This window comes from Passer domesticus, chromosome 5 (assembly GCF_036417665.1).
Source record: "Passer domesticus isolate bPasDom1 chromosome 5, bPasDom1.hap1, whole genome shotgun sequence".
NCBI lineage: Eukaryota > Metazoa > Chordata > Aves > Passeriformes > Passeridae > Passer > Passer domesticus.
The window spans coordinates 47144088-47160049 of NC_087478.1; the positions used below are offsets into that span (position 1 = coordinate 47144088).

Sequence of the window (15962 nt, forward strand, 5' to 3'; positions counted from 1 at the left end):
GCCAGTAATGCAGGAGCAGGTGACATCTCCTAGAGCTCCTACTGCATGGGGCTGTCAGGAGCTGGGAGCTGTCACTGGGACAGCTGGGATCATGCTGGGGTCAGTGCTCCTCTCCAGACCGTCTCCAAAACCTGTCTCCTGTGCTCCTCTGGCTGCTCAGAGAGAACCAAGGGAGAAATCAGAGAGAAAATACCTTGAGATGAGCCACTGGATGAATCATACAGCAAACTGGCCATGGATACATGAGGACAAGGTGTGCTTTTGAACATTTTCTGTACTGGCTGGTGCAGTCCTGCTGCAGGAGCAGCTGCTCCATTCCAAGGGAGCACTCATGATGGCCAGGCCAAATCTTGCTGATGTCAGTTGTGGTTTTTTGGCAGCATCAGAACATCTTTATGTTGACTGCAATACACTTCTACCCATTTGTGGAATGGTTTGTGCTACCAGAGCAATGTACAATGGCCCACAGAGTAAAATCAGGAGCTCTCTCCTTCCATATCATGCCCTGCTCTTGTCCCTTCTGCTGACACTCTGGGCCGGTGTCCTGACACCCATCTCAGCTCTCCTGCACCACTCAGAAGAAGAGATCAACTCATTAGTCCCACTTTGCAAACTGGAAATGGAGCAGTAAGAGGTGAAACAACCTAACACAGTTACTCAGGGATGTGCACAATACACCCTGGCTTCCAACACCAACCACACCTCATCCCTCTGCCCTCCTCTCCTTGCCAACCTACAGATCTAGGTAAGAGCTGCACACACAGTGCCAGCCTGAGTCTCCACTTCCTTACAATGCCCTCTACTACGAAAAATAATTTTCTAACTGTGGGATGAGTGGTAGCTCATCTGGATCTGCTGAATATCAACAGACACCAGTATGGTGAGAAGACAGAAGCCTGCAGCAGCAGGGCACAGCAAGCATGTCCCTGAGCAGACCCTAAAGCCACCCAAGTCCTTCAGTGGGGCCAGAGAATAGGTAATGGGGCAGAAAGAGGACAAACACCTTTTAGGTGGGTGCCAGAGCTTTTAATGTATTTCCACACCTTCAGCAGCCCAAAATGAATATTGTTCTATTTGCTCTCTACATCCCCCCAGCCTGGGAGCTGGCTCTTGTTATTTATTGCATCTGCTTGTCTCCCATCTTTAGGACAAGTCTGCCCTGAATTCATCCTCCCTTCCCCCCACCAAACTCAAAAACAGCCAGAAATATCTTGTAATCTCTTCTGCTTCACCTGTAATTTGTCTCATGCTGGCAATGAGGGAAACCGTCTGCCTTTGTCAAGATCAAAAACGCCACAGTGGCCATGTGATGTCAGCTTTTGTTAACCCTGTCTCTCTCCCCTGTGCCTCCCCTCTCCAGACTGTTGCAGAGTGGCAGATGTGACTCCATTCTCCTGCAGCCTTCTTTCTGCCCTGGCACATCTCCTGCCATTTGGAGGTACCCTGGTTGAAAGGGCAGGGAGAGCCAGCACCATCAGGCAGCAGAATGGGTTCTGGACCCCCTTCCACACCAAGGTGGAGCCAAACTCAGGGGTGAGGCAAAGATCAGGACACGCAGCAAGGTGGACCACAGGCCACTGAGGTACACTGGACCTCTGAGGTTTTACATAACTGCATGTCATCCTCCTGCTCTAACCTCGGAATGAGGAAACTGAGCCTATCTCTGTTCCTGCAGTGCCTCTGCCCAGGCCCCTTCCTGCCTGTGCCACAGGCAGGGGAGCACTGGGCTGGGGAGAGGCTGACCAGACTTGGGGGTCAGGGGGAAGGCACCCAGGAAGGGGCAGGATGGAGGTCGAGCCTGCTGGAGCTGCTGCAAAACCTCACACAGGATAATTCAGTGTGCAAAGCCAGTTTCTACTGCCACACAGTGTTAGGGAAATTCCCTTCCCTAGCTATGTTATCAAGCAGTCTTTATAGTATGAAAGTGCATTAACTGTGTTAACATTTTCCCCTCATACTTGGTACTGGTGAGGCCACAGCTCAAATCCTGTATTCAGTTTTGGGGCCCTCACGACAAGACAGACATTGGGGTGCTGGAGCATGTCCACAGAAGGGCAGAGAAGGAGCTGATGAAGTGTCCAGAGCACAAGTGTTACAAGGAGCAGCCGAGGGAGCTGGGGTTGTTTAGAGTGGAAAAAACGAGGCTCAGGAGCCTTATCACTCTCTGCAGCTCCCTGGAGGGAGGCTGTAGCCAGGTGGGGGTTGGTGTCTGTTCCCAGGTAACAAGCAGTAGGATAAGTTGCTCCAGGGGTGGTTTCCACTGGATATTAGGCAACACTGCTGCACTGAAAGGGTGATCAGGAAGTGGAACAGGCTGGCCAAGTGTGTGTTGGAGTTACCATCCCTGAAGTGTTTGAAAAGGCGTGGCATGCAGGGACGTGGTTGTTTTGAACATGACAGTGTTGGGTCAATTAATGCTAGAAGTCTTCTCAATCTAACGATTCTATGATTCCATGTGTTAGTTCACTTTATAAATTGCAATGTAAGGAGGCAGTGGAATTTTACTGAAGTCTTTGCTGTTGTTCAGTCTTGAGTAAACAGACAGGCAACGGCTCATGGCAAGGGCCAGGGAGCAGCACAGCCCTGGATATAACAGGGGCTCTGCTTCTCAGAAGCTAAAGGTGTTCATGATCCCCCTGCACAGCCGGGGCAAGGCCAGCGTCCTCCCCTCAGCAACCCTCCCGTGTTACCTGTGGGTGCCTCAGGCCCAGCTGGGGTATCTGGACGGCACAGCAGCAGGGCTGCTTTGCAGGGTTTTATGGTGATTGTCTGTCCTTGTCACACGCTGTGGTACCCGAGTGCTCAGAGGGGCCCCACGCTGTACCCCTGCAGCCCTGCAGCCCACAGCCTCCTCCCGAGGAACTGCATGGGCAGCACGGGTCCTTGGCAACGAGCAAAAACCCAGGACAACGGCCTGAAGCAGTGTCAGGGGACATTTAGGCTGGCTATTAGAAAAAGTGTCTTCATCCAGACGGTGCTCAGGCACGGCAACAGGCTCCCCAGGGAACTGGTCACAGCACCAAGCCTGACAGAGCTCAGGAAGCATTTGGACGACGCTGTCAGGCACACGGTGTGACCGCTGGGACCCCTGTGCAGGGCCGGGAGTGTCCCTCCCGAGCGGGGACAGCCCGTGAGGCGACGGCGCCATCCCGCAGCGCCCCCTGCCGCCCGCCGGTAGCCGCAGGGCCCGCCCCGCCCGCAGGGCCCGCAGGGCCCGCAGGGCCCGCAGGCCCGGCCCCGCCGCTCCACGTCGGCGCAAGGCGGAGCGCGGCTGCGTTTGAATTCCGGCGGGCCGGCGGCGCCGTCTGCCGCGGCGATGGCGGTGCTGCGGCTCTTCGACAAGCTCCCGGCGCTCAACTCCGGCGTCCTCCTGGTAGGTCCGGCGGTGGCGCCGCCGCTCCGCGGCCCGGCCGTCCCTCCTCCTTCCCCTTCCCCGGCGCGGCCCCGCTGTGGGCCCCGCCGGTCCCGTACCCCGCGCCGGGTCGGGCCGGCTGTCCGGGGCCGGTGTCCAAATGCGCGCGGGCCGCGCTCTCCCTCTGCCCGCAGCTCGTGGGCTCGGACGAGGCGCTGCAGCGGCAGCTGGCGGAGGCGATCCTGCAGGAGAGCAAGGACTTCAACATCAGCATGTGAGTGAGGGGGTGAGCGAGCGGAGCAGAGCGGGATGCGCCGCCCGCGGCCCGGCCCGCACGGGGCCGCTGCCGCCTGGTCCAAGCGGTGCAAGCCAGCGGCCGTGAGGCGGACTCACGGAAAGCTTCCCATTCGCCATGCACCGGAATTGGTTAAAGCGCGGGTCCCGTGCCCGTGGCAGGAGCTGGAGCTGTAGAGCACACGGTTCAGAGAGAGACTTCGCTCTTGCGAGCGCTAGGGAGCAGCAGTGCCCAGATGTGGCCGCATCTGCACGGGCAAACCCCTCTGTGCTCAGCGCAGTGCTTGGAAACGGAAAGGGGGGAAGCATTTCCCTCGTTCGTATCCACAATGCACACACCCTTGCCTTTTGCATGTTGCGCAGATGTTTGATTACTAAATTGGAAAGGTGCGAGAGCAACACATTTTTTCCCCCACCTAAGAGACAGAAATTAAACATCCTGGGACAAAATGGGACATGTACAATGCTTGCAAGTACTTGCAGGAGAACAAGTGTTTCTGAAAGATGTCCATTGCTTTGGATGCTCTTTGTAGCTGTTTTCTGGTTTGTATGCACATGTGCTTTTCCTCCTCAAGCTATTAAGATGCACTTGGAATTCCAGCTTTAGCCACATGACATGTCCTGTCTTAAAAGCTTGATTAACTAACTTTTTACAATAAAATGTCCTTGACAGCTCTTTTGCCAAGACCAAATGAGTTTAGTCAGCTCTTCAGAAGGTGTTTGTGTTATTTCTCCACTGTAATCCATGGCTATGCAGTAAAAGTAACCCAAGCTAATGTTCTGCTGGCTAATTAGAGTGACTGTAGTGCTCTGATTGTGGCATCTTGGATGTCTGTGCTAACTAATAGTAAATTAATTACCCCATTTTCTATGGGAAACCTGCAGCCTCTGCTGAGCTGTGGAGTGCTGGTACTACAGCTGGGTAACTGCTCAAAGGCACAGAACTGTGGGCTCGTGCTGCAGAGCAGGATACATCCCTGTGTAAATATTGCTAAAAGCAAATATTTAGCAAATAAAGCAAAGCCAGTGGGGTTCTTTCCCCCACTGAGTTGCTTTGGGATTGTGCACGTTACAAACAAATGTGGTATCTAATCTGACAGGTCTACCTGTCAGGTGCAGCTGTTGGGTGAAGAATTACAGGGCTTGGGTTTTTGTGTCTCTTATTGCTGGGTAGGGTGGGAAGGCTTCTGCAGTGCCTGTCTGGAGACTGCTGTCATCATCTAGTCCTGTTGGTTTAAATATAACAGAATTCCAAACAATGCAGTGCTTTTCCGGGTCAATTTTATCTTCCCCCCCCCCCCCCCCCCCCCAAGGAGATCTGATACTTTCATCAAAGAGTCTCTCTAAATTTCACCTTAAATTAATTAGCTGGTTTGTGTTTCAGTTAATAAGCAGTGTGTCTTTCAAGCTCACTTTGCTCATCTCTTGTGTTAGTTTCAGAATGTTTTTGTTAAATCATATCTCCCATAAGTAGAAGAAACAAAACACCTTTATTTGGAGATTAGCAAACAAAACTACAAACTATATAGGATTAATAGAAGGGAATGTGTGCCATGGTCTGTGGCTGCTGGAGAACACTGTGAAGTCCTTGAGATGGAATTGCTAGAAGTAATATTCCCCAAGAAGTCCAGAATCAGTGTTTCTTCCTTGCCTTCCAGAGAGGAAGTGGATTGTAAGAGTGATTGAACTTCTGGGATGTTTGTTTTCCCAGTTTAAATTAAGGTGATCTTCCAAAAATGCAGTGTTGATAATGTTCTTCCCCGTGGAAGATCCAGTTATGTACTGCTGAAACCTTTTTTGGTTGAAATGCTTATTTGGTTTTTGTTTTTGTTAGCTGTTTGTGGTTGTTTGGCTTTTTTAGTGGGCAGAGATGTAAAAATCCCCACTCTGCATTTCTTCCAACACCTCTAATTAGCAGTGCTAATACTGTGTAGAAGGGTGCCTGAACTAACCTAGTAGCTTCTGACATAGCAAAAGGGTTAAAAGGGAGGGTAATGATATAATAGAAGCTCTTTTTGAGTTATAACTTCATCTTACAAAGCTCTTTCAGTGACAAATTTGTGGTTTAAGGTTCTTCTGTACCTGGAAAGGTCACCTCTGCTGTGTGAGCATATGAGTAGTGTCTCTGGAATGTGACAGAAAAGCACTGATGCATTTTAACTGAAACTTGGCAGCAAAATATTCCAGTAAAGATTTGGGGTTTGCTTTGTTAGAAAGGACTCTTTGTAACAATTAAGCAAAATGACTTGCCATAGAGATCTGCACAGAGCAAATGTTTCTGTGAGTCTTGTTATGCTCTAATAAGCGTCCCATTATAACCAGCCTTGTCTAGCAATTACCATTGTGCCTGTCAGCAACTGTGAGTGGGCCTAAGATATGAGAGTACCACTTAAACAATCACTGTGCCTCTTCAATGCCCACGTATTTAGTAATTAGCAGGCTTCCTGGTAACTTGCTACAGGGTGAACTGCAGAGGTTGTGTGATTATGGGAAAGTGGGTACTGTCTTACCAAGCTAGTTGGTTAAACTGGCAAATTTGTTATCTTTCAGTCACCTTGCTACATCCCTCCCCTTACCTTCTGAGAGGGATCATCTCCGACCCAGGATAGATCTGGTTGTGTTTATGATTGACATCAAGAGCAAGTACAGGTAAGAGAAGGCCAAAAAGATGAGAGGGGGGACTGATATTCTTTCTTGGTGTGATGGCTAAATCTGCATTTTTACTGTATTGGAATTGCTGAATAGTGGGTTTCAAACCCAAGACTTGCTGTGGTGGAAGAACTCAGTAATTTTTACAGTGGCTTTCTGGCCTCCAGCAGTGGATTAGGACTGAACTGCTCTGTCCAATAACATGCCTGTTGTGCACTAAGTTGCCATAGCAGAGAAGGCAGAATTTATTTCTGGATCTGGATTTGTGACAATATGAACTGAGCTTTGGAAAGATGCTGTCTGTAGAATTAGATGAAGGGCTGGTGTGCTGTGGAGCTCTGTAATATGCAGAAGTCTGATGTGCACTGGGCAGTGCTGCCCAATAACCAGCAAGTGGCTGTGGCTGTGTCCTCAGTTCTCTGATACTCCTGGTCAGGGGGATCAGCACCATGGATATCTCTAGGCAAAAGAGAAAGGTCTGCAGGGATTGATCCCTTTGCTATCATCTTGTGCTCATCTTTGTATAAATTATACTTGTTTCCCCAGGCCACAAGTAAAGACTTGCTAAGGCACAGAAGTCAGCATTTTATTGCTTACTTAACTTGTGACTGATGATCCTGGGCTCTCATTTACCAAAAATGACAGGCCCAGCTGCATACTTACAGCACAGATGGTGCTGCAGAAATGTGTGGGCAAGCGCTTCCTGAAAGAGCCGAAGTGGTGCTGAAGTTTCATTGGATATTAATGAATTCAGATGCTTAGTGTCTGTAAATCATGGAGGACACTGTTCAAACTAACTCTAACTGTTGAGTCTTGAGTAGAAAGGATATGTTATGGGTTATTAAACAGCTGTGGGTATTACAGAGGTCTCTGATGTCATGCTTTTAGCATAAAGCAGAACTTTGCGAGCTCACAAATCAGCAGATGTTAACATCATTGTTTTTCTAATTGTGCTTCTGAAAATTATTGCTGTTATCCTTATGCTGCACTGGTTTAACCTCCCTGTCCAACTGGATTGCCTGTACTTTTCTGACAGCTTGAAGAATGTTGAAACTTCCCTAGCCCATGTGGATGCCAGTTTCTTCCTGGGGAAAGTGTGCTTTCTTGTCACTGGGGGTACGTATGGCACCTCTTCCCCCTCTTCAAGCAGCACAGCTCTTTCTTGGTTTTCTTAAAACAGGACACTGACTTAACTTGAAACAAACTAAAGGAAACTGGTGGCTTTGTTGCAACTTTGTTGAAATTATTTCTGTAGCCCTCTGCCTTTTTTATTATTTTCCTAGATAAAACACAGTTCTGTCATGCTCACTTCCTCTCTCCTTTTTGTTTTTGTCAGTCAGACCTCTCTTCTCTGTCCCTAATCCCTGAATATGATTTGTGTCATTGATTTTTTTTTTGTGTGTGTGGCACTCCAGAAGTCTGTTCTATCTGCTCTTGCAGATCTGTCTTAATGATAATCTTAATGAGCAGTGAGAAGCATATGATACTGTGGTAATAAAGTGACTCTAAATGGATGAGCTACAAAACTATCAAGTATAATTTTAATACAGGACTAGTATCCCTGCTGTGTACTGTCTGTCCATGTTGTGCCCCTAATCTTTGTTTCCCAGTGCTTTCCTGTGTACCCTCCCTGCTTCAGCTCTGAGGAACTGGAGGGGCCAGACTGTACTGCTCAGTGTTGGAATATAGGTGCTGTGTTCCTGGAGTTTTGGGGGTCAGGAGGCCTAATTCTGAAGCAGAGGAGTCTTAGCATTGTCTTGTGTTATGGCTCTCTTGATGAAGTGAATTCCTTGGAGACCAGACCACTCCATGATACCATATGAGTCAGAAGGACTTTTGGTGAGTGAGTGGAAGCTGGTGGTGTGCTGATCCCTTATGCAGAATGTAAATGTTACATGAAGAGTGATGTGGTCTATTCCTGCTGTTAGTATTATGAAAGACTTCGAGCTAATTCCATTTCAAAACTTGCACTGCTCATTGTTGCCTTACCTTCTATTATGCTCTCAAAATTAGCTAAATCCAATCCTCAGCTCTGGATTGTTCTCTGGATGTGGAATTTCCTCAAACTTTTCTTCACTGATTGCTGATTATGAGGCTTGTAATGTGGGATAATGTTTGGGTTTTTTTTTTAGTTGGCAGGGTGAATGCTTGCAGCATTGAGACCAATGCTCTCTCTAAATTAGGAGAAGCCTACTGCAGTCCTGTGCTATTCTGTGAGCTGGAGGTAAGGTGCTTATTTGATATCTCAAGGGATTTCTGAATTCCACTGCTCTGTGATTGTTAGAAACATCATTATATTAGCAATAAATACATGTAACAGTAAATACATGTGCTGCTGGCCTTCATAAGTGTCAAGGACCAGACTGTCTACAAGAACAGTAGAGGTACAGGAGTCTGGCTGTCCTTGGAATGAGTCTTCTAGTAATCTGGTCCTTCCTGTGGACCAGATTCAAAACCTCATGAAGCCAAGCCTAAGCTAACAAAAACCATCTCTGATATGCAAAGCCTTGATACACTCATTCCTTGCTGCATTTTCTCTTCCTGGGAGCCCCTGAGCTATTATTTGCCATGTGACTCCCTTGCCCATGTCATGTTTTGTGTCAGCCAAACTCTGTGGCTTCGCTGACGATTTTGCCGTCTGATATGCCACTCTTTCCAATCACCTGCTTGGTTTAAAAAGCTGGAGGGAGAGTTTGGCATTCAGCAGCAGCACACTTCACTTTTCTGTGTACTTGTCACTGCATGCTCAGAGACTGTTTCCCTACCAGCAGGTAGAATCTGTGCCTTTGGCAAGCCCTTCAGCACTTCCAGCTGGCAGCACTGTACCTTCCTTAACATTAGGGAAGTAAATGGGCCTGTTTGGGGTTTTCTGTAGCTAGCCACTTGATCCCTGCTCTGGTTCTTTCTTTTATCAAAGCTTACCGTTGCTTTTCTTCTTTAGTATTGATTAAATAATTTCTCCATTTTGTTTCCAGTTGGAAGGCATTCGAGTTGCCACTGCTCAACGACTTGTGCGAATGTTAGGAATCTGTGCCGGTCACATACCAGGAGTTTCTGCCTTGTCCTTTGTCTCGCTGATGAGGAAGTCTGATGATGATTAGCTTCTCATTGTGATACTTCACACATGTTCATCAGGTTTTTTTCACTTCAGGCATTCAAGCTGCTGCAGTTGGAATCGCATTGGGAAGCTTTTTTTGAGTGACTTGTCATGGCCACTCATCCAGAACTGTTCCTAGTTGTTTACTTCTCATAAAAGTTTGATTCCTATTCAAATTGGGGATTCTGATCCACTATTACATCTGAATCCCATTTCATGATCAAGTTTGAGTCTTTTCCATTTGGCCAGGAGCTACATGTTTTTCTGAGAGAATATTAGAAGAACAGGCTACTGTCTCCAATGTACCAGAGAAGAGGCAGCAGCTCCTTCTTTCAGTTGAAATGCAGCACCTTAGTCTAATGTGAAACCTTGCTGCCAGGTTTTGTCTGTCCACCAAGAGAAGAATGGGGAAGGAAGGCTGGCCTGGAGCTTCTAGATAGACTGCACTTGGCAGTTAATGATCCAGCTGTGTGAGCATCTGCCCAGCAAAGGCCGCACTATTTCCATGTTTGGTACCTCACTGGGAAGGAAGGGACTAAAGAAGATAATCAATCCAGCACTTCAGCTTTCTTTTAGATCTTCAAAGAAGAAGACTCCACCTGTCAAGCCCAAAGACAGCTCCAGTAGTGCAGCCTCTGGGGCTGACCAGAGGTGAAACCCAGCAGCCAGGACCACAGCAGCACACAGAAAACAGGCTGTCTCAGCTGCTTTGGCATATGCTGTGTATAATCCCTTTACTAACAGGTTCTGACCAGCTGTAAGTTGTGCCTTGTGCTTACTGCAAGTCATTAAGGTTTGAGTGTTCTAATTTAATAAAAGAAGTAATATGTAATAGTTGTATGCTCTTTATTTATGTGCCATGGGCTCTAAAACCTGCAAATGCTTGCCCTGGCGGGCTGGTCCTTGCTGGCAGCTCAAACTCCCAGTTAGGTGCTTTGCTGCACTCGTGGCTTCAACCATGTGGTGGTGGCAAAAGCTTTTCAAATACAGCCCTTTCTGCTCATTGAGTTGAGCCACCTGCCAGAATACAGTGCTTTTTGAAAGGCTGGGATGTTTCTTACCCAGAAATGAAGCCTAGAGAGAATGTGTTAAGCTCCCCTCTGGTTTAATTTATTTAATCCCTAATAGTCTGCTTTAATGTTCCTAGGTGCAGAGCTCTAGCTGTGTGCACTGTTTCGGTTAGCTTGTTTCTGACATCTGTCTGTGAGCAGGAAAAGCAGAAAGCAGCACTGCAGGCTTAATCAGCTGTGAGTGTTGGCAGTCCTTGCAAAGACAGCTCAGCAAGGCACAAAGCCTGTATCCTTGCTCAGAGGACACACAAATCCCAGCTCCAGTTGTATTGTTGCTGATGGGGGAGGGCTAGGGTGTTTGTCAGCTGAAACAAAAGGAGCTAAACCGTTCAGCTGTGTTATGATGCCCAAAAGGGCTGGACTCTGGCTAAAACCCAAAGGAGAAAGACATGTGCAAACTGTCGTGGCTGTGTAAGGAGGATTGGAAGCTTAATGGGCATGCCCTACTTTCAGCTAGCTTTGCCATCCTGAAGGTACTAACCAGGCCTTGGCCACCAGAGAGGGGAAAATCATGCTGAGAAACAAGTTTCTGTGTTGGTTATGCTGTCTCAGCCTTACTCTTGCTTTGAGTCCCTCAAAATAAAGGAGACCATGGCTTAGAATAGGCTGGTTTCAATTTGCTCTCGATGTGCAGGTGCAGTCTGTGGGAGGAAGGGAAAGGAAGTGGCATAAAATGAGCCACTCTTTTGTGTCCTCTGCAACTCCTATAAGGCAAGGAGACTTTTCCATATCCTAGGTTGCTCTCTAGTTGACTCTAATAACAGATGGACTCAGTTTACATCCCTTTGGCCTCAAGAGTAATTTCACTGTGCTTTTTTAACTAGTGAAAATGAAACTTTTTTGGGGTCCACCCAGAATGCTTTGGCGTAACCCACATCTGCTACTGTCCACTCCTGCACCTTCAAGCAGGGCTTTTTTTCCACTGTTATGTTTCAGATGTGGTATTTCTTTCCTTCTACTACTTTCAAAGAAGAAAGATGCTGTTTTTACTTCCTACAGGTGGCTGAATCTCAGCTGGTACATAATAAAATCTAGTTCCTTAAGAGCAGCATCTTGCTTCACCTTGGGGCAAATATTTTTCTTACTCTTAGGAGAAAGTATTTACTAGAACTGGCAGGGGAAGCAGAGCGTATCTAAGAATATGACACTGTGTCTCAGGTCCATCATGTTTTACAACCCAAAGTAGTTGGGACACATCTAAAGCTACATCTTCAACTATGTAAATACCTCTAGGAGCTGTCAGCTATTAGTTCAGACAGGCCATAACACTGCCCTTACTACCAGAGGAGACAAGGCAGCTGAGGATATCTTTCATCTGGATGGAGTAGCCAGGGCTAATGTTTGAAAAAGGTCCTGTCAAAGTAGTACTTGGATTGGGATCAGAGGCATGGAAGGCCTGAAGCTGAATTAAGGCTAGTTACCCAGGTTCTGTTGTGTTCAAACCTTGTGAAAAAGCTTGCCAAGCTGACTGAAATCTTAACTAACAGAAACATTTTGAAGTTACTTGCTTTCTCTTCTTCTCTCTTGCTTCAGTTCCCTATCCCTGTGGAGATTTTCAAAGAGGAATCCCCCTCTCTGTGGTGAAAGTACCTGTGAGCGTTGCTGGTTTGACTCTTTCAGTTTGTGAATGTGTTTCTGTTTGTCAGTTATGTCAGCAAAATTAGAATAAAAGCAGTGTAATCAGTATTGAAGAGTTCATACCAGTTGCACTGCTGTAAGCTTTGGTTTCACAGTGCTTTTTTGGGGGGATGGAACTAAATGAGGTTGTAATATGGTCTCCTCTGCTATGGCAGATTGACCCACAGGACTTCATTTTCAATCCAGGCCCTTGAAAGAGATTTTGCATCCTCAGCCTGCTTGCCAAACAGCTCACAGAGGTGATCTGTGAGAGATTTCGGCACAAATCAGCTTGCTTGGCATTACCTGGTGGGATTAGAGCTCTCTGCTGTGCCAGGTTTTCTCAGACTGAATCTGCTGCACCAGCAGTTAAATCAGACTAACTTTTAAACATGATAAAACATGATATATCTGTACCAATGGGAGAGAAAGTCTGCGTACTGAAATGGCACCCGTAGGAAAAGATCTCTGCTCCTGGAATAAAGATCAGAGATAAATCCAACTCTGGGGATATTTCTGTCCATTCCAAACCTTGGAAGTGGCAGTAGAGTTTTAGATTCAAGGCCACCTCTCCTATTTGCTTTGGGGACTGGTTAAAACTGGATGTCTTTGCTTGCCAAGACCTGTAGTTTGAAGGGAGTGGCTGGCTCAGGTCAGCAGTGGTGCTCAGCAGCTGTGGTCAAGCTGCAAGAGCTCCTGGGTTGCTCTCATGAGCACTCTTCACAGCACTGGTGGACAAGCAGGGACTCCTGCTCTGCTGCCTGGAGCTGGCTGGCAGAGCTGTGGCAGAGGTCAGCTCTGCTCTGCTGCCAAAAGCAAGGAAAAGGCTTCCTCCTGTGGGGTTTTTAACTTGTCTTGATTTTGCAGGAGCACTGGCTGGCTTCCAGCTGCTCTGCTTCCATTCAGCTGGCCCAGATCCCCTGGCAGTCTCCTCTGCACTCTGAGTGTTCTCCACTCCCCACCCTGAGCCGGTGTGCAGTGTTGCTGTGGGCTGCTGAACCACTGCCACTTTCCATTCAGTGGCCAGCTGTCCTTCACTGGTGGGGAAAAGTGATTTATATGCAAGAGAAGGCAAGAGCTGGTGCAGCCCAGAGGCAGGAGCCAAAACCACTGGATTCGTTTCACTTCTGTGGCTGATTTCTTGCATCACCCTGGGCACACGAGTGAAAATTCACTGTGCCTCGCTTGCTCTGCTTCTACAGCAGGACCTGCCTCCACTGGGGGTGTGTAATGAGGGCAAATTGATATTACTTTGGAGTTACAAATCTGGAATTGAGAGGAAAAAACCATTTTATTCCTCTTTAGCGGAGTTTGACCTTTACCTAAGTTCTGTGGGGGAGGGTTTGGTGGGGCCTGCTGGCCGGGCACCTCCTGAGATCAGCGGGTTTTGTGCTGCTTACATGCCTGACTCCACTGCAGGGAGGCTGCCTGAAACTGGCTGCAATCCTTCTCACAAGGCATTGCGGCATGGTTAGGTTTTGGTGTGAACTGGAACGAAACCACCCTCTGAAATGCTGAAATTCCCTGCACAGTTCAATTATCCTTGAATTGGCCAGCGGGGAAATCAAAGTCTCTGGATCTGTTCCTCGCTGTTAAATATTAATGCAGCACGGCGACACTAGGCAGGAAGGATCCCCTGGGGTCAGCTCCGTGCAGGAGGGGCTGTCTTGGCTGTGAAGAACCGGTGTGCGGGAGAGGTCGGGCACGGGGGACTCGGAGTGATGTGACTTGCTCAGCTCCTTGGCAGCTGAGCCGCACGGGCTCCCAGCCCGTGCTGGGCCACGTTTCCTTTGCCACGGGCTCCTTCTGCAAGAGCTGCCACGTGCTGCCGCGTCGCATCCCTCGTTCCCCGGGAGCTGACGGTGTGCTGGGGCATTTAGAGAGCAGCCAGGAGCGGCTCCGTGCCCTGGCCCCGCCTGGCCGCCTCCTGTGCCGGGGGCAGGCAGCGGCGTGTGACAGCGCCGTGTTTGACACGGGGGCAGGCAGGCTCCCCGCGCCGGCCCAGGTGCAGCTGCGGGCTGGCTGCGGCAGCCCCGAGCGCTCTGTGTGTCACGGCAAGGAGCGCCGAGCTGGGCCAAGGACAAAAACAACGAGAGAGAACACCTCCCCTTGGGAAACACGGCCCCGGTGTGCAGGGTCTGCTCTAGCCTCTGGATCCCAGCACTCCTGGCTCTACGACAAGCTGTGCCACGGCCAGCCAAAGCACCTCTGCTCAGGCATGCTGGAAAAAACTAAAAAGCCCAGCCAGCATTAAACAAGCTAAGGAGGCTTTCCCCATTTTCTCTCGGTATGGAGTATTGCTTTTCTGTCTTCCTGTGAAAGCTCTCTGGTCCTGCTATGTGCCCACCGTGCAGTGACAAGGTGACAGTGCCATGCTGTGACTGCCTTGCTCCTGCCCTGTGCTCGGACTGTTGGAACACCTTGGGTGTTTGTTGAGGGCTGGCAGTCCTTGAGGCACTATCGTTGTCTGCACTGGTCCTCTCAAAGCTCTCCTGAACCTCTGTGCTGGCCACTCTCCTGGTTTTGACAGCAGCATTGGCATTGCTCCAGTGTGAATATTCAATTTTTTCCCCCCACTGCTGTTTCTTTTTCTTGCTCTTCCAGAGATCACAGATGTGAAGCCAGGGCTGCATTTGCCTCAGCTCAGTAACAACCTGTGGCTCATGGGGTGGTGGAGTATCTCTCTTTAAAGACAGGTGCCAGAATCAACTAATTAATCCTCATTCCCCTGAGGACTGAGGGGTGACTCAATGCCTCGTGCTGTTACACTGAACAGCAGGGGATCAAAGGCATTGGAGCTGGGGAAGCCCTGGGATAGCACAGTGTCACTCTGTGCCTGCACTCCAGGCACCTGTAAAGGCTTTCAGTCTTGCACACTTATCTCCAGGACGTCTTTTAGCCATGCAGGGGATTGAAAACTCTGCAACCTTAGAGAGAAGGTGGGAGCTGCCCTCACCTTGCTCCGGAGGGAGTGTTTTCTTTACCTGAGGTTGCCTTTTTACCTTTTCATTACAACCCAACTTGGCCCCCTGAGCAATTCTCCCTCCTGACCTACAGGTCCTGCACTGCCCCCACTGTGTATCTGTCTGGGGGAAAGGCAGGCTGAGGCACTGCTGACATTGAGCTGTGGTGGTGATGCACGTCCCTCTTGGGCATTGTGACCCCCAGCATGGCTTGGCAGCCCTGAAGAAGTGCAAACAAGCCCCTACAGCCGGCCTTGGGCTGCCCTGGCATCCACGGTGCTGCTGCGTGAGCTGCTCGCAGGAAAGGGAAGGGGAGTTGCTTGCATGCAGATGTTGTGTAATGCAGACCTAGCTCAAACACAAGTTTGCAGGCTGGGAAGCGTTTGCCCAGTCTAGGGGGAAGAGGAAGACCCTCTGGGACAAGGGCTGCTGCACTGCATCTTCTGCTCTGTGTTATAAAGGAGATGAAACGTGAAGCGTGTGCTTTCTTCAAAACCTGGGTCTTAACCAGGTTGCATGTGGAGCATCACCTGTGAGAGTGCCCCTGAGTGTGCATGAGCTGTGGTTTGGCTGAGCTCAGCCACTGTATGGGACTAATACATAGTGATGGTGTCCTATAAATTATATAGTCGGAATGTTCACCATCTGCTCTGCGCTGAAAGCTGACTGTGATTGAGATCTTCCCCACTTCCCAAAGCTTGACTCTCTTGCCAAGCTTGAAATGTGTCTGTGTATCTCCTGTAAGTGGTTCTGATTGAATCAGGTAAAGAGGGAATTTTTTAAGCAGGCTGCAATGTTCCCTGCACCCGAAGTGAGAGCAGAAGCAGCGGCCAGCATCCCATTATAAGGCTATGAGTAAAACTGAGTCTGATTTCATGTTAATTAGGTTCTAAAGGGACTGAATCTTGATTGCAGTGGTC

General features: G+C 48.9%; 1 protein-coding gene across 1 annotated transcript; it reads left to right on the forward strand.

Annotated features, from left to right (window-relative positions):
* The first annotated feature begins 3299 nt into the window (after positions 1-3299).
* CENPM (centromere protein M) lies at positions 3300-9566 on the forward strand. The gene is made up of 6 exons (XM_064420083.1): positions 3300-3373; positions 3547-3626; positions 6197-6295; positions 7332-7411; positions 8428-8519; positions 9271-9566. Exons 1-6 carry the CDS (start codon positions 3317-3319, stop codon positions 9394-9396), a joined length of 534 nt encoding a protein of 177 aa, XP_064276153.1. The 5' UTR covers positions 3300-3316; the 3' UTR covers positions 9397-9566.
* Positions 9567-15962: the final 6396 nt, after the last annotated feature.